Raw genomic sequence first — 16,949 nt, 5'->3', positions numbered from 1 at the left:
TACTAACCTTCGTATAGCATACTATTATAACGTAAGTTATACGTACGTCGGCCGCGTCGCCTCGTACCCTTCCCCCCGGCGACTGGTGGGCCGGCGTGGCCCAAGCAGAGCGCAGGCAACCAGCGGACGGGGCGGGCGGGCCCCTGCAAAATCAGCCACGCTCGCCCCGCCCCCCGCCCAGCCTAGCCCGTTGGCGCACGGACTCGCGACCAGCTCGACCCTAGCCGGTCTGTCTGCCTCGCTCGACCATGTCCTCGAGCTCCCAACATGATTTCCCCTTCACACCAGCAACGAGGCAGGCAAACGCCCGCTCCTGGCTGTTTCACGCCCCCTCCCCTTTCTCGACCTCTTTGCGGAAAGCAAAACACACGGCCGGGCGACACGACAGGGAAGCCAAGGTGGCGCGATTGCAGCTGGAAGGCTACGACAAACGACAGGAAGGGGGTCAGAGGTGAGGTGCGATGCATGGAGTACAACAAGAGTCAGGTGATTATGAAAGAAGGAGTCGGGGTTGACTTTACACGGTGTTGATGAGGACGGGACGGGCTGCCAGAGAGTTGCGGGAGATGGATCCATAGGGTGACGTGTATGCGAGAGTGCCTCGTCCGACGACGAAGACGACGACGACGAGAGGCAGGAATGCAAAGGTAAAGAGGGGAGGGAGCGAGTCGAAATTGCCGCCCGTGACTTGCAGATGGGACAGGGAACGAAAGGATTGCGGGTAGCTCGAGATCGATGACTGTGATTGCGTGGTGCCTCGCCGGAGGCAGCTTGCTGGGGTGATGAATAGCTGGCTCGATCCCAGCAGAGAGATGGCGGGGACCATGTGCGAGGGCGAGGGCGACAGGGAGGGCGAGGGTATGCCCCTCAGAAGGTGGCCAGGCGATGCGTTCATCCGGGTTCGCGGCTAGGAAGTGAGGCCGTTGGCGTTGAGGAGCGCCTGCAGGAGCAGCTTGTCGGTCTTGGCACCGCGCCGCAGCGCCTCGACCATTGCAGGCTCGTCGAACATGGCCTTGGCCGGCGAGGCGCTCCTGGACGGAGATGAGTCGGCAGCGGGGGCGGCGGTCGGTTCGGACACGGTGCTGCCCAGGCTCTTCTCGACCTCCTCGAGCGACTGCGAGAGGTTCTTCCAGTTGCGGTCCTTTTCGCGCAGCGCGTGGATGCTGAGCGACTTTTCGAGCGCCGGCAGCATCGCACGCCTCACGTCATGGCTGGGCGCGGGCGGCAGCCTGAAAGTGGCGCCGTCACTGCCAGACATGTCGACAAAGGCGTCCATGAGCGACAGCGAGTGGCCCTGGCCCGCCGATCCGGCCAAACCGGTCGCCCTCGCCTCGGACCCCACTGGCAGCGAGAGTGGAGCCAGCTGGGCTTCGCGGAGATGGCGCATCGCCGAGCGCATGGTGAACTGCACCTCGTTGAGGATGGTGAACCAGTTCTGCGCGCGGATCTCGAAGGCCTTGGCGCCGTGGGCGGGCAGCGCAGACGAAGACGTGCTCGGTTCGCCGAGCGTCTCGGAGCCCGGAGGCAAGAGGGCGCACATCGACTCGGCGGCCTGGGACAGCAGCACCGCCAGGCGCTGTGGGCGGGCAAGACGAGCAGGGAAGGTTGCGATATCGGCGTTCAGCAGCATGGCCAACGAGCGAAGGGCAGCGCCGTCGTCGGCCTGGTCACTTCTGGCCTCACTCACCTCGTCAGTCTGCATGAGGAGCATGATCTGCTCGTCGGTCTTTGTGTTGCTCCTCTTCTGCTCCAGCTCGACCCGCAGGGCGTGGGCGGCCCGCCTGTCCTTCTGGACCTGATTGAACTTGTCCTCGATGCGCTGCTTCTGCATGCGCACGTGCAGCGAGTCGGCCGAGTCCTCGGGGAGCGAGCGCAACGTCACCGGATCTTGGGACGAGAGGGTAGGCGCTGCTGCTGTCGCCATGATGGTGGTCAGGATGCAGGGGGTTGCGAGTACAGCGCGTGCTCGAGAGGCGTAGCGCGGCTTGGTGACGGGCTGGACCAGGGCGGGCCAGGCTAGCTCGAGGTGTTCGCAATGCTAGCGCTGCGGTTGCAAATGGGGACAGCGAGGACAGGCGGCTTGGACCGTGTGTTCGCGCGGCTGGCGTGCTGATGACGGAGATGTGAAAGAGCGCGAAGATGGGATGAATGCCCACCGTGTCAGGGTGTAGCCTGGAAGGGAGCGCCTGATGAACGGCCGGGGAGCCAACGAGTCTGGCCGGGTCGGAAGCGTGTGATGTGGCGAGTGTGTGTGTGGTGCAACAGGACGAAAAGGGCAACGAAGGTGGGGTAGTGATGGCGGTGGTGATGGCGGCGGTGGTGGTGGTGGCTGAGCAAAAGACGGGGTCCAAGGGCCCTCCAGGCTCGAAGGCTGGGCTGCGGGAAGCTGTCAGCGTTGGCCGGGCTGGCTGCGGGCGCGGCGCGCGGGCTGCCTCGCTTGATCCTGGATCTGCGTTTCCGCTTCCCTGCCTGCCTCTTCTCTCGCTGCTTGCAAGGTGCAACGACGACGACGACGATAGGAGGCCAGATCGACTGTCACTTGACGAGCAGACAGAGGCCAGGCGCTCGCTCCCTGGGGCCATCCATCCTTCATGCCGCCAGGCTAGGGTTCTGGCCTGGGCAGCCCATCGCTGCTTGCCTGCCTGCGCTTTCGCCCAGGTGTTGTGGCCGCCCGCCCTGCTCGGCCCTGGCCTAGGGCCCTGTGGAAGCCCGGCCAAGAAGCTCGACAATTGACTCTGGGGGCTTCCATCGTCACGCCCTCCTCCCTGTCGGCAAGCACGTAGGCCCGCAGGTATCAGCTGGGTGCCACGCTCGATGGGCCACGCATCGCACACACCCTCGCCTCGATGCCTAGCACGCCCAAAATGTCAGCAGTAGCAGCGGCCTGTCATGGCATGGCATGGCATGCCATCCATCGTACATGTCCACCCCCCCCCCCCCTCCCCCCCTGTTTCCCCGTAGATTGTTCATCTCTCCCTCTTCATCTTGTAGACACGGACGCCTTCACTCCGGTAGGCTCATTGACGACGACGATCGGATCCTTTGTGGGTGATCTTGCTCGTCGCCAGGCACCCTCGCGCACAACAAAGCGGCCGAGGTGGTCCGGCGATGGAGACGGCTTTGGCTCTCGGTCCACTTCTGCCGCCACTGCACCGCCATAGTCTTTGTTCGCACCTGCTTAAAGCCGCCGACCATCGGCGCCCAGCACCCCGCTCCCGGCGCACTTGCAGGCGCGACTGCAGCAATGTCGACCGGCTTCGATGGCGGCAATATTGGCGGGAGAAAGGGCGTCAAGGACAAGCAACGGAGTGAGGGCGGACGGCGACGGCGAGAACAAAAGGGGATCAGACAGGGGGTCCAGATGTATCGCAGCACGAGACGCCGACCAGGCTGCTTGGCGGTGCCTGCCCGCCTTTGGTTCCGATCCGTAGCAGATCGAACGAGGGGGGCTTGCTGCAGACAAGAAGGTGCACGGGCGGGCCAGGCTCGGTCGGTCGGTCTCCGTTCCGTCGTTTGTTTGAAGCAAGAGACGTCACGCCGGCCTCCTCCCGGTCTGGCCGAAACGCCGCCATCGTCGTCGCCGGCCCTTGACGATCGTCGAGGCTGGAGACAAGGCAGAAGGACACCGGAATGCTGCCAACCAGAGTAGTGCTCGCCGGGCAGGCCGAGTCGGACGCCTTTTCGAGCGGTACGCCCGTACGATGTGCGCTGTCTCCGATTCGAGACGCGCCGTCGTACAATGGCGGCCATCGATAGAGAGCGCAGGTGCGGTGGCGTGGTGTTGTATGACGACGACAACGGTGATCCGTCGGACTCGCAGCGCCTCGATGCCATCTCACACCGTCAGGAGCGAGCGAGCGGGCAAGAGGGGCTGCTGCTGGTTGGGACGGAGAAGGACAGTGGTCGGAGGTCCAATCGGGGCGGGCGTTGAAAGTCGGGAAATGTCGACCTGCGGATCGAGGGCATGGATGGATGGGCCCGTCGGTCGACGACCAAGCAAGCAACGGTCGACGACCAAGCAAGCAAGCCAAGCAGCGGAGGCGGAGGTAGGACCCCAGGGCCCCTCGTCAGGGTGCGGGACCCTACCGGCCTGCTCGCTGCCCGCTTTCCCTACCTCGACGAGGTTTTTCCGACCGGCCAAACGGAGAGTGAAGCACAGAGAGAGTGAGCGACTTCGTCGAGAACGTGTGTCGTGTCAGTAGTAGTCTTGGTCTGTCCGAAGGCTGGCATTGCTTCATCCATCGTCGAATGACGACGAGCCAACCAGCGAGCGGGGTCGAGACCTTGGTCCTCAAATCTCGTCTAGGTACGATGGGGCCCGTCGTGCCGTTCTGGAAGCGACCTTGGCTCGTCTGGCCAGGCCCTCGTGCAACACTGCCTGTCAGGCCGGATTCGATGGGCGTTGCAGATCGCCTTCTGTAGCCTTGCCTGCCCCGCCTGGCCCCCTGCCCAGCCGCCCGCCTCCCATCGGTCAATTCCCATCATGCTCAGACCCTCCCCTGCCAGCGGCATGACTGGACGGGATCCCACACAACAGGGTCAGGTATGCGTCCGCGGTCGGGCCCAGACCTGGCCTGAAACACGGCATCACCATCGCCCTTCAAGTCACCCCGTCAAAAGATGGGCAAGGAAATTGAAGCAAGCAAAAAGAGACTCCTACGGGGATCGAACCCGCGACCTGCAGAATGCAACCACATTCAGTGGGTTATCCTTCGGAGACCGAAGTCTGCCGCGCTACCACTGTGCCAAAGAGCCGGTTGATGTCATGGACCCTAAATTTTCTATATATCATATAATATTCCTGCACCCCAGGTCAGCCCGGCCCCGGGCCCACCGCGAGATGGGGAAAGGTCGCGAAAGGACTCCCCTATCCCCGACCCTGGCACTCCTCCGCTCGTTTGAAGAGCAAGGTTGGTCGGAGAGGCCTCGACAGCGACGTCGATTCAGACTTGTTCTCGATGCTTTGGACCGCGAGACTGGCTCGAGCGCAGCCGGGAACGGCGACAGGCTCGTACAGTGTTCAAAGATGTGGCGAGGCCAACGAGGCTGCTTCGCGCGTACCACCCACCCCGCAGCGGATCGGAGCGACAGGAGTAACGCGCGTAGTCGCTCGTAAGCCTGGATGGATGGATGAAGCAGCTCCGGAACTCATTGCAATCTAAGGGCTCTAGGCGATACCGTGTTGTGCGAGCCAGTCGTCGAGCTTTGCGCGCTCGGCGTCAAAGTCATACTCCCACAGGTAGGTCCACCGCTCGACGAGATCCTTGGACAGACGCTCGAGGTCGTCGCCGAGCGGACCGGCAAACTCGTAGACGTCTCCCACCTCGAGGCTCTTGACCATGACTTCGTTGCCGCGCGGTACTCGGATCGCATCGATGCTCCCCAACGCGGCCTATCTCGCGGTGCCCCGGGGAAAAGGGAGCGGTCAGCGTCGTAAAGAGAGGTGAGGCGAAAGGCGAAAGGCGAAAGGGGTTAAGCCGCGTGATGGACGTACCTGCACGTTGGATGCGTTGACGCTCGGGTGGCCAAAGAGGTGGTGGAAGAAGAGCGCGTCTTCGATGGCCTGGCCTGCCATGGCTCCCTCTGCAGGCAGCATAGATGGCAAGGGGCGCGGAGGGTGGCGCGGTCAGCATCACAGAGTCGATTCTCCGGGTGAAACGGGCGCGACTCACGGTGAGGCGTTCCTCCGTGGCTGCGAGGACAGGAGATGTTGGATAGCGGGGGGGGCAACGACGACCAGGTCAGCCTGGCTGCTTGAAAGACGAGAACGGCGGCACACGGCACGAAACTCACGCTGCGTCGCCAGACACAATCACGCGGCCGTTGACGTAGGATTCGAGCGGCGGGTCGATCTGGTGGAGCGCCCACTTGCTCGGCTTGTCGACGCACTGCGGCAGAGCGAGTGGGCAGACGGATCGGCACGGTCAGCGAGACGGTCAGGAGCGCAGCGGGCTGGCTGAGGGGACGCACCTTGAGCATGTTGAGGATGTCTTTGCCCCAGCCTTCGAAGTCGGCCAGCATCGCCTCGGGCGTCGTCTCTTGGGTCCAAGCCTCGCCCGGTGCCAAGCCTGCGCGTGGTGATAGATCAAGTCAAGGTCCGGCGAGGTCCGGCGAGGTCGTTCGGTCAATCAGTCGGTCACACGGGCTCGTCATCGCTGCTCCCCCGCCGTCGGCCCTCTGCTCTGATGCTCACTGGGTCGCTTGGGCCACTGGCTGCGGTCGGTGCGGAAGGCGACAATGTTGACCACGTCACCGCCTTGGATGGGAAAGATGAGGACGTGCTGCGGGAGCGGGCAGTATGGCGAGCGAGCGGGGAGGGAGCAGGGCAGGGCGGTCAGGGCGGGTCAGGGCGGGTCAGCGATACCGTCCCCCGCGATGCGCACTGGACCGGCCATGCCACGTACCCGGTCCTTTCCGAGGAACATCTGCGACTCCCTGGCGTAGAACTTGCCCATCTCTCCGCCGACGGCGTCCTCGAAGCGCTGTCGCGGGATGCAGCCGCGGTAGGCCCAGGTGCCGCTCCACTTGAGCTTGTCGGATCCTGCGACGGCCGAGGGGCCGGACTTTGCCGGGTCGAGGGCGCCGCGGACGTGCGAGTGGATGCCGTCGCAGCCGATGACGATGTCGGTCTGGTGCGTCGATCCGTCCTTGAAGTGGAGGGTGACCTTCTTGCCCTGCCTGTCGCTGGCGTCGGTGGGCTGCTCGATGCGTTCGAGCCTCTTGCCAAACGAGACGAGCTCTTTGGGGAGGCGGCGGACGAGGGTGTCGAGGAGCTCTGCGCGGTGGATCGAGGCGGCGCCGTGCTCCTTGCAGAGGGTCTCTGCGAGGAAGCGCTGGTCGTCTCCCTCGCCGATGCGCCACTGGAAGTAGAGGTTGCGCGAGGGAATAAAGGCGTGCTTTGCGAACTCGTCGTAGAGGCCGAGGCGGATGAGGGCGTTCTGCGAGTTGGGGCCGATGGAGATGCCGGCGCCGATCTCTGCGAACTGGTGGGCCGACTCGAAGAGATGGACGGGCACGCCTGCGCGGTGGAGACCGATGGCGGTGCAGAGGCCGCCGATGCCGCCGCCGACGACGGAGACGTGGAAGTCCTTTTTGGCTGCTGCCATGGCGAGCGAAGGGAGGGCGAGGGTGCAGCTGATGGCGGGTGAAGGGATCGAGGTGCGACTTGGTCGAGCGTGAGCGGGGTTCTTAGATCTGAGCAATAGAGGCAGAGCGGGCGAGTGAGGATGTGGTTGGAAGGGAAAGGGCAGAGTCGGGGTTCCGGAGGGAGCCTGAGGGAATATGTAGTTCTATGGGGACCAGGTGCGCCGCGAGGGCGAGTGCGGGTGGGGCGTGCGAAGGTGGTCGTCGAGAGACGGAGCTGATGGGAATTACGAGAGCAGCTGTAGGTCAGCCCCGAAGGCAATGAGCGACGTGTGCGGGCGGGGAGCGGCCGGGGAGAGAGAGAGAGAGGAGAGAGAGAGAGAGGCGAGAGAGGCGAGGGAGGCGAGAGAGGCGAGAGAGGCGACAGAGGCGACAGAGAGAGGCGAGAGGCAAAGACGAGGTGTTGCCACTACTCTGTCGCACAGACGAAAAAGTCGGAACGGAACGAGAAGAACGGGGCGCGCCTTGGTTTGTGCGGGGAAGCCACCTCGACTGGCAGGCATGCAGGGCAGTGCAGCACAGTGCAGCACAGTGCAGCCCAGCGCAGCGAAGCGCAGAGGCTGTGATGCAGCATCGACGCATGGGCCACCCTGGCCACCGTCTTTTGGCCTCGAGGCCCACCCCACTACTCTTGCCTCCTCCTCATCACCGCCGCCACCGCCACCACCCACTACCGCCGCTTGGACTGGCACTCGTAAGCAGCAGCATCACGTTCCTCCGCAATGCGGACAGCTTGACACCGCTACTTGTCGCGGCCTACGCTCCGCCATGGCAGCATCGCCGCCCTCGACCGCCGCTCAAGGGGCCACCACCCTGGCTCTCTCTCTGCTCGCCCTCGTCATCTGGTCCATCGCCAGTCTCGACAGTGCGCAGGCCGCCGGTTCATCTCAGCGGCCATTCGTCTCGCCTGGCTCCGCTGCTCCCCCTCCCATCCCACTAGCCGCCTCTGCAGCTCACTCCGCACGACACAACGTATGGCCTCTCGCCACTGCGCGCACTCACCAGCAACCTTTCCCGCTCACCCCAGCCTCTCACGTCGGCGGAAGCAATGACGACCACATTTACGACCAAAACTACCAGCAGTCCGATGGAAAAGCTACTTCCGACGATGCCGTCCAAATCTCTTGGACCCTAAAAAACCATAACGGCTCCATCACCGTACCCGCCTTTTTTCCCAGCCTCGTCCACCTCGACCTCATTCGGGCCGGCATCATCCAGCAGCCCAGCGTCGGCCTCAACGAGGGCATCTATCGCTGGATAATCGACGAGCCCGCATGGACCTACACGGCAGACCTCTCGTCGCTCGTCGCTCGCCACGCTCACCACTACGACCACTTCCACCTCTACTTTCAGGGCCTCGACACCGTCGCCGACGTCTACCTAGGCGATCAGCATGTCGGCTCGACGCACAACCAGCACCGCTCCCACGTCTTTGACGTCACAGAGTGTGTGCACGCTCTCTCCGACCACATCACCTCCCCGCACCGCAACCTCACCATCCGCTTCTCCAACCCCAACGCCTATGCAGCGGGCAAGGCGCGAGCAGGCCGTCACTATTCAGACCAGCGCGAGGCGCCCACGACGTCGAGATCGTCGCGCTACCAGTACCCCAACCGCATGTTCATCCGCAAGCAGCAGAGCGACTTTGGCTGGGACTGGGGGCCCGCGCTCGTGCCTTGTGGCCCGCACCAGCCGGCCTACCTGATCGGCCTCGGCCGACGAGCAGAGGTCCATGGAGCGCAGCCAGCTGCGTTGCCGGTTGCCAAACGACACGCCTCCGACGACTTTTTCGTCCAGCGCCACTCGTTCGACATCTACCGCAAGGGCCAGCGCAACAACCTGGCGCCGGATCAGGACGCCAACTGGATCGTCAATGTCACGCTCAGCATCCTCTCGAGCTGGCACGCCGACGTGCCCAAGATCCGCCTGGCCATCCCGGAGCTGGACCTGTACACGTTTGACGTGCTCCTCTCCTCGCCCGTGCGGCCCGGACTCAACGAGGGGCTCCACGCAACGTTCGAGCTGCCTTCGTCGGGTCACTACGCCCCGGCGCTCTGGTGGCCCGTTGGGCACGGCGAGGCCAAGCTGTACGACGCGCTGATCCGCTCCGACGAGCTGGGAATCGAGCTGAGCACTCGCGTCGGCTTTCGCACCGCCGTCCTCAGCCAGGCGGCGGTGACTGCTCAGGAGGTGCGCGACGGCGCGCAGCCAGGCTCGCGCTTCCAGGTCGAGATCAACGGCGTCGCCATCTACGTGCAGGGGACCAACGTGGTCCCCTTTGACACGCTGGGTCCGCGCACCTCGCCGCGCTACGTGCGCTGGCTGCTCGAGAGCGTGCTGGCCGCGCACCAGAACCTGATCCGGATCTGGGGCGGCGGGAGCTACTCGAGCGCGGAGCTCCTCTCGCTGTGCGACGAGCTCGGTTTGCTCGTCTGGACCGATGCCATGTTCGCCGCCTCCCTCTACCCGGCCGACGCTACGTTCCTCGCCGACGTCGAGGCCGAGGTGGCCGAAGCGGTGCCGCTCCTATCTTCGCACCCTTGTGTCGTCGCGCTCGTGGGCAACAACGAGGGCGAGCTCTACTTTCTCGGCGGCTACGGCCACCGCGATGACGACGCGGCGCTGCAGGTCGAGTACGACCGGCTGTTCAACGTCGTGGTGCGCGATGCCGTGCTGTCGCGCAGCCGGTCGCTCTCCTACATCCCGTGCTCGACGACGACGGGCTACCTGGCCCTGTACCCGGACTACGTGCCGCGATACACGCGCGGCGTCGGGGGTGAGCTGTACGGCACGGGCGAGAACTACAACTACGACATGCGGCAGAGCTTCAACGTCTCGACCTACCCGCGCAGCCGGTTCGTCGTCGAGTTTGGCATGATGTCGATGCCGTCGATCTACACCTGGGATCGGGTGCTGGTTGATCTCCACGAAGGCGACGGGGATGGTCGGGGGGACAGGGGGGAGAGGTACGAGTTCAACGGTACGCAGGTGCAGAACCATAACAAGCACATGCCTGCCGGGAGCCTCGAGTACCCCTGGAACGCGACAGAGGGACAGGGTGAGATGACGTGGGGCGTCCAGACCAACTTCCCCGTCCCTCTCCCTCGTCGTCGTCGTCGTCGTAACGGGGCGGAGATGGACGCGCATGAAGATGAGGTGGGTGCGAAGAGGGAGCTGCTGGCGCAGTGGTCGTACACGACCCAGTGCTTCCAGGCTCTCTACGTCGGTGCCCAGATACTCTACTACCGTCTCGGTGCGACGAGGGCGGAGCGGAATCGCGGCCTCGTCGTTTGGCAGCTCAATGATGTGTGGGAGGGATCGAGCTGGTCGAGCATCGAATATGGAGGAAGGTGGAAGGTGAGTCCGGCTCGCCCCGGCCCGGCCCAGCCCGCGTCGTGTCCTTGCTCGAAGAACATGGTCGACTGACTTGCCATCTCCTCCCTTTCCCCTATCCCCCCTCTCGCTCTCTCGTGCATGTTTCTTCCTCCTTTGCGGCGACGTTGGGTATGGGGGCGAGGGAAGCAGATGATGCATTACGCCTCTGCACGTACCCAAGATCGCATCGTCGCAGCGCCGCTCTACGATTCGGACACGGAGAGGCTGCAAGTCTACATCCTCGTACGTCGTCCCATCTCGTTGGACGATACGGATGCGAACGCGACGCGGCAGCACCATCCTGACCCGTCGCACCGCTTTCCTCGCCTGCCACCAGTCCGACTTCACCGACGTCGCCGGCGGGGGACGGATCGGGGTCGACGTCGGTTGGACGTGGTACGACTTTGACGGGCACGCCCTCTCGTCGCCGCGCCACGAGGTCGTAACGATGTCCGGGTTGGATGCCAGGTTGGTCTACGACGTCTCGACGCGGCCCTCGGATGCGCACTTCGACGCCGCGACGAGAGGGGGATACCTCCACGTCGTCGTCGCTTTCGATCTCGACGGCATCCCGCCGCCGCCGCCGCCGGGGGACGACGACCAACGACCACGACGACATCGACATCGACGGGCAAACGAGCACTTTCTCTCGCCCGCCTCGCTACGCCATGCGCCGTTGCGCGATCCCGGTCTGGGCATCACGCCCATCCCGCCCGCCCCGCCCGACGATGGATGGCGGTTCGACGTCCACTGCGCCGGACCGGGCGTAGCGGCGTGGGTATCCGTCGAGCATCCCGACGACGTCGTGGGCTACTTTGCCGAGATCCTCGCCGGCGCGACGCAGGAGGTGCCGAGTATTGGCTTCTGGATGCGTCCTGGAGAGACGAGGAGGCTGCGCTTCCAAATGGCCTCCCGCTCCTCACCTTCGTCGTCGTCGCAGCGGCCACCGCCCGCGGTGCCGTGGTGGGAGAGGGTCAAGGTGCGGAGCATGTGGGATAGCATGGCATCGTAGCGAGGGTCCTACAGAAGCTGTATGGTATTTGCCGGCTCGAACGATGAACACGGATTAGCAGAAGCAAGCTCGAGCGAAACGGGGAAAGGGGGGGCAGACGGAGACCGCGCTCCTTAGGCGCGACGGAAGGCGCGTCCGAAGAGGCGCACCACTTTTGGCGTGAGGAAGAGCGAGAGGGGCACGCGGAGCGGGAGAAGCGTCTGCAGGGCGGCGTGGCGGTGGCCCGGACGTGGAGCAGAGAGTCGCAGCGGCGCGGGCAAGGGAGGGGCAAGGGGATGGTCAGTCAGTCGGTCGGTCAGCCAGCGATCGGTCGGTGCTGCCAGCAAGCCTGCCAATGCAGCGCGGCACGACGGGCACCGAACGCACCTTAACGACAACGTAGGCGGCGACGGCGTCGCGGATCTGGCCGAGCTTGATGTCTCCGGCGTTTTTCCTGGCCTGTTCGCCAAAGTAGCCCTTTGCCCAGCCCGGTCTGCGGCTCTGCTCGTGCTGCTCGTCGTACTGCTGCAGCGTCGTGTCCGCGTCGCTGTCGGTACCCTTGGCCTTGCCGCGGAGAAAGGCGATGGCGGACCTGGCGAGTCCCTTTGTCACGTCGCCTTCGCCACCCTCGTGCTGGTCCTTTGCCTTGAAGCGGTTGACGGTGGAGTAGACGCCGACGCCGCCCTTCCAGAGCAGCTTGACAAACTGGCGCACCTGGAGCTCGAGGAGGTCCTCGACCGTCTGGACCTGGTTGTTCGTCGGATCCGGCGCGTCGCTGGCCGAGGAGGAGGAAGAGGACGGCGACTGTCCGCGCAGGGATGCGGGCAGCCAGGTGGGGATGGGCTTTGCGAGGATGTAGGATACCGAGGGACCGGCGAGGAGGGCGTTTGCGGTGTTTGTGGAGCGGAAAAAGGCGTAGATGGGCGGGACGAGGGCCCAGGCGACGGTGACGTGCAGGGCGAGGAAGGTGGACGCGTGGACGAGGGGGCGCGCCTTTACGGCCGACCAGCCGCGCAGGTTTGCCGTCGTCGTCGTCGCTGCTGCCGAGGCCCCTCGTGCTGCTGCTGCTGCCGTCGCGCCCTTGACGGATGAGGTGGGAGGTAGGGTGGATACCGGGGTGTGGTCGAATCGGCGTGCGGTGGTGCCAAAGAGACGCAGCGGGGTGAGGGAAGCAAGCGACGGGTGGTATGGCGAGGCGGCGTGGCGCGACGATGTCGTCGACGAGTAGAGGGATGCGGGGGCGATCCAGGCGTGTTGGGGTGCGCCGAGGCGCGAGGATGGGGCGGATGTGGGCGGGGCCATGTCGGGCGAAGCTGGGAACGAAGGCAACGTGGGTGGTGGTGGTGGTGGTGCGGGTGCAAGAAGGCAGCCGAGGATCCCAGAGTGAGGCAGGACGAGATGGATCGAGGCCCGGATGGCCGGCCCTCGGATGCATGCATGCAATTCCAAGCCAGACTTGGACTGCATCTTGACATGACGTGGTGCCCCCGCCCTCGTCTTCAAGGCCCTCGAAAAAGGCCAGATTGGGTGGAGGCAGGGAATGCAGCGCCAGGCTACAGCCTCAGTAGGCCAACTCAGGCTTGCAAGCACGCCTCTCTCGCTCTCTCACACTTCTCTTTTGGCTCGCTGGCTCGCGGCTCGGCACGCTGGCCTGCCGCGCCACCAAGGCAAAGCCAGCGTCGTCAGTCGTCGCCACGCCTCGCCTCTTCGTCCCCCCGCCCTCACGTCCCCTCTTTCGCAGATACACCTGAGCCCAGACTACCATAGTCGTAGACGGACGCAGCTCGTCGTCGCTCCGTCTCGTCTTGTTCCACGCCCGCTGCAGCGCCCATCTCGAGTCACCATCTCGCCCCACCCACCCTCTCCGTCCGCACCAGTCGGCCATATCGCTCAACCCCCGCTCAGCCCACCTCATTCCAAACACGGTAGCACGCAGCTTCACCGTCGTCGGCCCCGCCGCGGGGACATGGACTGGCGACGATGACAGAGCAAAGCATTCCTGCAAAGCCGCGTGGGTCCGCCCCACCCTCAGCACACCAACAACAGCCGCCGGTAGTGGGTGGCGTGTGTCCCCTCGTGACAAAACGTGCACCATCAGCTCGGCAGTGCCCACATTCGCCTTCACATTCACGCCGTGCAACGCCCGGGCTGGACGCAGCTTCGAGCGCGACGACGCCCAGTCGTCTTTGATCAAGATTTTAGCGGTCATGAAAGCCAATGTGGGCCTCCTCGCACCGGTCCTCCCTGGACAGAGCTGCTCGGTCGACATTCATCGCACCCACGGCTGCCTACATGGGGTGCTTCCCTCGGCCACGCTCCCCGTGGAACCAGACGGAGACTGTACATAACAGACCCGCCCGACCCCTCCTGTCTCGACCACGACCGTTTCCCTCCACCCACCCACCACCTTCCCCACCCCCCCCCCCCCCCCCCCCCGGTACTCCCTTTTCTCGAGTCTTTACCGACCCCGCCCTCCGTCCAACATCAACATGAAGTTTTCCCTGATCTCTTCCCCTCGCTCTGCCCTCGCCTTGCTGGCCATGGCCGCATCCTTCGCCGGCGCCGCATCCGTCGATACGGGCCGACTGGAGGTTGTCAAGCGGACCTCGAGCGGCTTGAAGGGGATGCCGGCTGTCACGGGCAGCGCTTCCGGCTGGTCCCTTGACGATTCCAGCGACCGCGGCGCCGACGCCGACGTCTGGGACCTCGCCGTCGGCGCCCTCACCGGGGTCAACAACTTCGGCAATCTCGACGCTGTCGACGATCTGTGGACGGTGAGTGTGCCCCTCCTGAATGACTTGCAAGCCTCCGTGGGGCGTCCGGCTCCGTGCATGCCGACCTTCGCTGACACTGAGCTCGATCCGGGCCTCCATGCACAGGCTATCTACAATGTGTGGACATTTTTGCTCAACGATATGTGGCTCAGCCTCAAGCGTCCCAAGAATCCCGATCCAAAGCGTGCTCACGAAGGCGTAGCCGTGTGCAGCCATGGCGACTCGTACTTCTACACGGACAGTGACAAGGACAAGGACACGTCCTGGAAGCACGCCCGCAAGTACACGTTCTTCAACGTCAGGTACCACAGTGGCAAGCATGACAAGACCGTCAGCATGGAGTGAGCAGCAAAGGGATCGTTCTCCATGACAGATCCGCAGCTGAGCTTACCTGGCACGCCCATGACCTTGATCTCCTGGCATTTCCGCCTTCGCTTCCGGGCTCACGCTCCCTCTCTCTCACGCGCTCGTGACGCTCAGCTTCGATTGCTTCTACATGGTCGACAACGGCCTCCACTACATCACCGAGCACACTCCTCACATCATGATTTCTGAGTCGTCAAACTGCCACCTTGACGGCTCGAGCTTTGATGTCTACTGCTCGTAGCGACGAGCCGGACCGCGTCCGTAACAGCGGCTCACCTCGCTGCGGGGCAAGACGCCCATCGCAACGCTCGGTGTTGGCCCGTTTAGCCTCGCACACGGCGGCGGCGGTTCCATGACGAGCAGCTTGAAAGCAAACCGGCCGTACGTCGGCTGGTCAAAGGCCCGTTTGCAGCAGGGCGCGCCCGGGCGACGTGACCATCTATGCAATCTGCTCGAAGCTTTCGCTATATCCCTTCCGAGGCTTCGGCATCCCTCTTTCTCCAAGTGTCACGACAGGCCATATGCCGTACCTCTGCGCACCTCCTATTCCTCCCGCTCCTGGTGTAACATGGCGGCGTGCCGCTCGGATCCCCCCTCCTATCCCTCCTTTGCCCTGTCTTGCACGCCCTCCTCGCTCGCGAAAGATCATTCATGGCAGGCAATCGACGGCCGGGACGCGCGCGCAGCGCCTCGTCTTGCGAAGAGGGGCATCTGCCGTCGAAGGATTGCAAGTCGCTCTTGCTCATTTGCACACAACCTACGGCCAGCAGGCGATTGGGGCCTCGCATCCTTGTACATGTCGTCTCTGGGATTGGGCCGTCGTACATCGCACTCGCCTCGGTCCGGCGCATCTATACTCCGTCTCCATCTCATCTTCTCCCGACTCGCCCGGTTGAGCGCCGCGGGAATCAGGTACGAGAGAAGACAAGAGAAGAGGGCGGTATCCGCTGCGCGAAGGCCCCCTCCCCCGACGGCTCGCCCACCGAGCCCACCGAGCCCACCGACAGAGGACCGAGTGCGAGACAGGCACCGAGCGTGAGCCGTCCAACGACGACCGCCCAACCATCGCAGAATCATATCAGATCTTGGGCCATCTTGCCGCGCCACCATGGTCCCACCGGGCTGACGCGGGCTGCAGCGCCCGTCGCCGTCGTATCTACTACGTTGTTGGCACGGCGACGAAGCGGCGTGCCGACGCAGTAGTGCCGTGCATAAAGCGCCGCGGGCATCTCGCCCATCCCCCTCGTCTCGGACCACTCATCCCTCGTCGCCACCTCTCCTCGCTCCTCTGGCCCTCTAACGCGCCTCTCTTTTCAATCAGACGCCCTCACTGTGTCGAGTCAATACCTGGACCGAGAAGCGGGCCCGTCGTCAAAGCTGTTCATCGTAACGTCGTGCCAAGGTTCGACCAAGAACTTGAATCGCATCAGGCTGGGGCGCAGCGGCGGATGGCGGCGGTGGAGGAATAGAATCGTTTCTGCCTCGGTCGCTACCGACACGGCGGCCTCCCTCTCGCTCGCTCCTTCTCGAATACAGGATTCGACATGCCGTGCCGTGCTGGCTCGGCCGAGCTTTTCAGTCGTCAAAGTCTTGCGGGTTCTGCAGGAGACGGGCGCGGCCGGGCGAAGCTGGTCAGCGACTCGGTTACACCAGGTCGCAAAACGAACGGGCAAAGGCAGCACAGCCTGAACTCGCCTCCCGCCGCAACTCACCTCAAAGTAATATTGGACCGCCATCTCGACGTTCTTGCCGCACATGAAGTAGCTCTCGATCGCCTTGCTTTCCGGGATGCCCATCTGAACAATCTGTGCGTGGCGGCGGGTAGGTAGGCAGTGGTAATGCCGGGTCAGCGAGCAACTTCACCTCGCCGTAGTCGCTAGTGTGCTGGCAAAGCGCGCGCGCGCACTCACCTGCTGGACAGCCGTTCGGTCCTCTTCGCTAAGCTCGGCCATTGTCGGGAGGTCCATCTCCTCACCGCCGCCGGCGCCGCCGGCCAGGAGGCTCAGCACGCCCTGCGGGTCCTGGTTGAGGGCCTCAGCCAGCTGCGGGTTGCTCTGGGCAATGGCCTGCACCAGCGGCTGCAGCGCCGCCGGGTTCTGCTGGACGAGCTGCTGCAGCTGGGCGAGCATTGCCGGGTTGCCGAGGTCAATGACCTGCTCGCCGTTTCCGTTGTCCTCGCCCGGCAGGTCACCCAGTGCACCGGCTCCAGCACCAGCGCCGGCGCCACCTCGCCCGCCGCCCTGCGCCTGAGCAGCGGCCGCCTCAAAGAGGTTGCCGGCACGCGGGTTGGACGGCGTCCT

At 64.4% G+C, this 16,949-nt stretch overlaps 6 protein-coding genes across 6 annotated transcripts in view; 2 read left to right on the top strand and 4 right to left on the bottom strand.

Moving 5' to 3' along the window:
• Window positions 1–907: 907 nt before the first annotated feature.
• PFL1_03159 (uncharacterized protein) lies at window positions 908–1,924 on the bottom strand (the record flags this gene model as incomplete). The annotated part of the gene is made up of 2 exons (XM_007880675.1): window positions 908–1,576; window positions 1,688–1,924. 2 exons carry the CDS (start codon window positions 1,922–1,924, stop codon window positions 908–910), a joined length of 906 nt encoding a protein of 301 aa, XP_007878866.1.
• Window positions 1,925–5,167: 3,243 nt separating this feature from the next.
• Window positions 5,168–7,106, bottom strand: PFL1_03158 (uncharacterized protein; the record flags this gene model as incomplete). The annotated part of the gene is made up of 7 exons (XM_007880674.1): window positions 5,168–5,392; window positions 5,495–5,583; window positions 5,673–5,692; window positions 5,794–5,888; window positions 5,971–6,068; window positions 6,194–6,281; window positions 6,405–7,106. The coding sequence occupies 7 exons, from the start codon at window positions 7,104–7,106 to the stop codon at window positions 5,168–5,170; spliced, it is 1,317 nt and encodes a 438-aa protein (XP_007878865.1).
• Window positions 7,107–7,911: 805 nt separating this feature from the next.
• PFL1_03157 (uncharacterized protein) lies at window positions 7,912–10,926 on the top strand (the record flags this gene model as incomplete). Its single annotated transcript, XM_007880673.1, has 3 exons — window positions 7,912–8,008; window positions 8,171–10,500; window positions 10,669–10,926. The coding sequence occupies 3 exons, from the start codon at window positions 7,912–7,914 to the stop codon at window positions 10,924–10,926; spliced, it is 2,685 nt and encodes an 894-aa protein (XP_007878864.1).
• A 717-nt stretch (window positions 10,927–11,643) lies between these two features.
• PFL1_03156 (uncharacterized protein) lies at window positions 11,644–12,811 on the bottom strand (the record flags this gene model as incomplete). Its single annotated transcript, XM_007880672.1, has 2 exons — window positions 11,644–11,730; window positions 11,897–12,811. The coding sequence occupies 2 exons, from the start codon at window positions 12,809–12,811 to the stop codon at window positions 11,644–11,646; spliced, it is 1,002 nt and encodes a 333-aa protein (XP_007878863.1).
• Window positions 12,812–14,049: 1,238 nt separating this feature from the next.
• On the top strand, window positions 14,050–14,890 carry PFL1_03155 (uncharacterized protein; the record flags this gene model as incomplete). Its single annotated transcript, XM_007880671.1, has 3 exons — window positions 14,050–14,283; window positions 14,389–14,624; window positions 14,764–14,890. The coding sequence occupies 3 exons, from the start codon at window positions 14,050–14,052 to the stop codon at window positions 14,888–14,890; spliced, it is 597 nt and encodes a 198-aa protein (XP_007878862.1).
• A 1,334-nt stretch (window positions 14,891–16,224) lies between these two features.
• Window positions 16,225–16,949, bottom strand: part of PFL1_03154 (uncharacterized protein) — a gene marked incomplete at both ends in the record, with an annotated part of 1,743 nt that continues 1,018 nt past the window's right edge. Inside the window, 3 exons of the mRNA XM_007880670.1 lie at window positions 16,225–16,248; window positions 16,362–16,454; window positions 16,560–16,947. Of these exons, the coding sequence (XP_007878861.1) occupies window positions 16,225–16,248; window positions 16,362–16,454; window positions 16,560–16,947 (505 nt within the window). The remainder of the gene's footprint in view (window positions 16,249–16,361; window positions 16,455–16,559; window positions 16,948–16,949) is intronic.

Source organism: Pseudozyma flocculosa (genome assembly GCF_000417875.1).
Source record: "Pseudozyma flocculosa PF-1 unplaced genomic scaffold scaffold00009, whole genome shotgun sequence".
NCBI classification, from domain to species: Eukaryota; Fungi; Basidiomycota; class Ustilaginomycetes; order Ustilaginales; family Ustilaginaceae; genus Pseudozyma; species Pseudozyma flocculosa.
The sequence above is the reverse complement of the archived record's forward strand: the minus strand, read 5'-3'. Positions and strand labels throughout refer to the sequence as shown.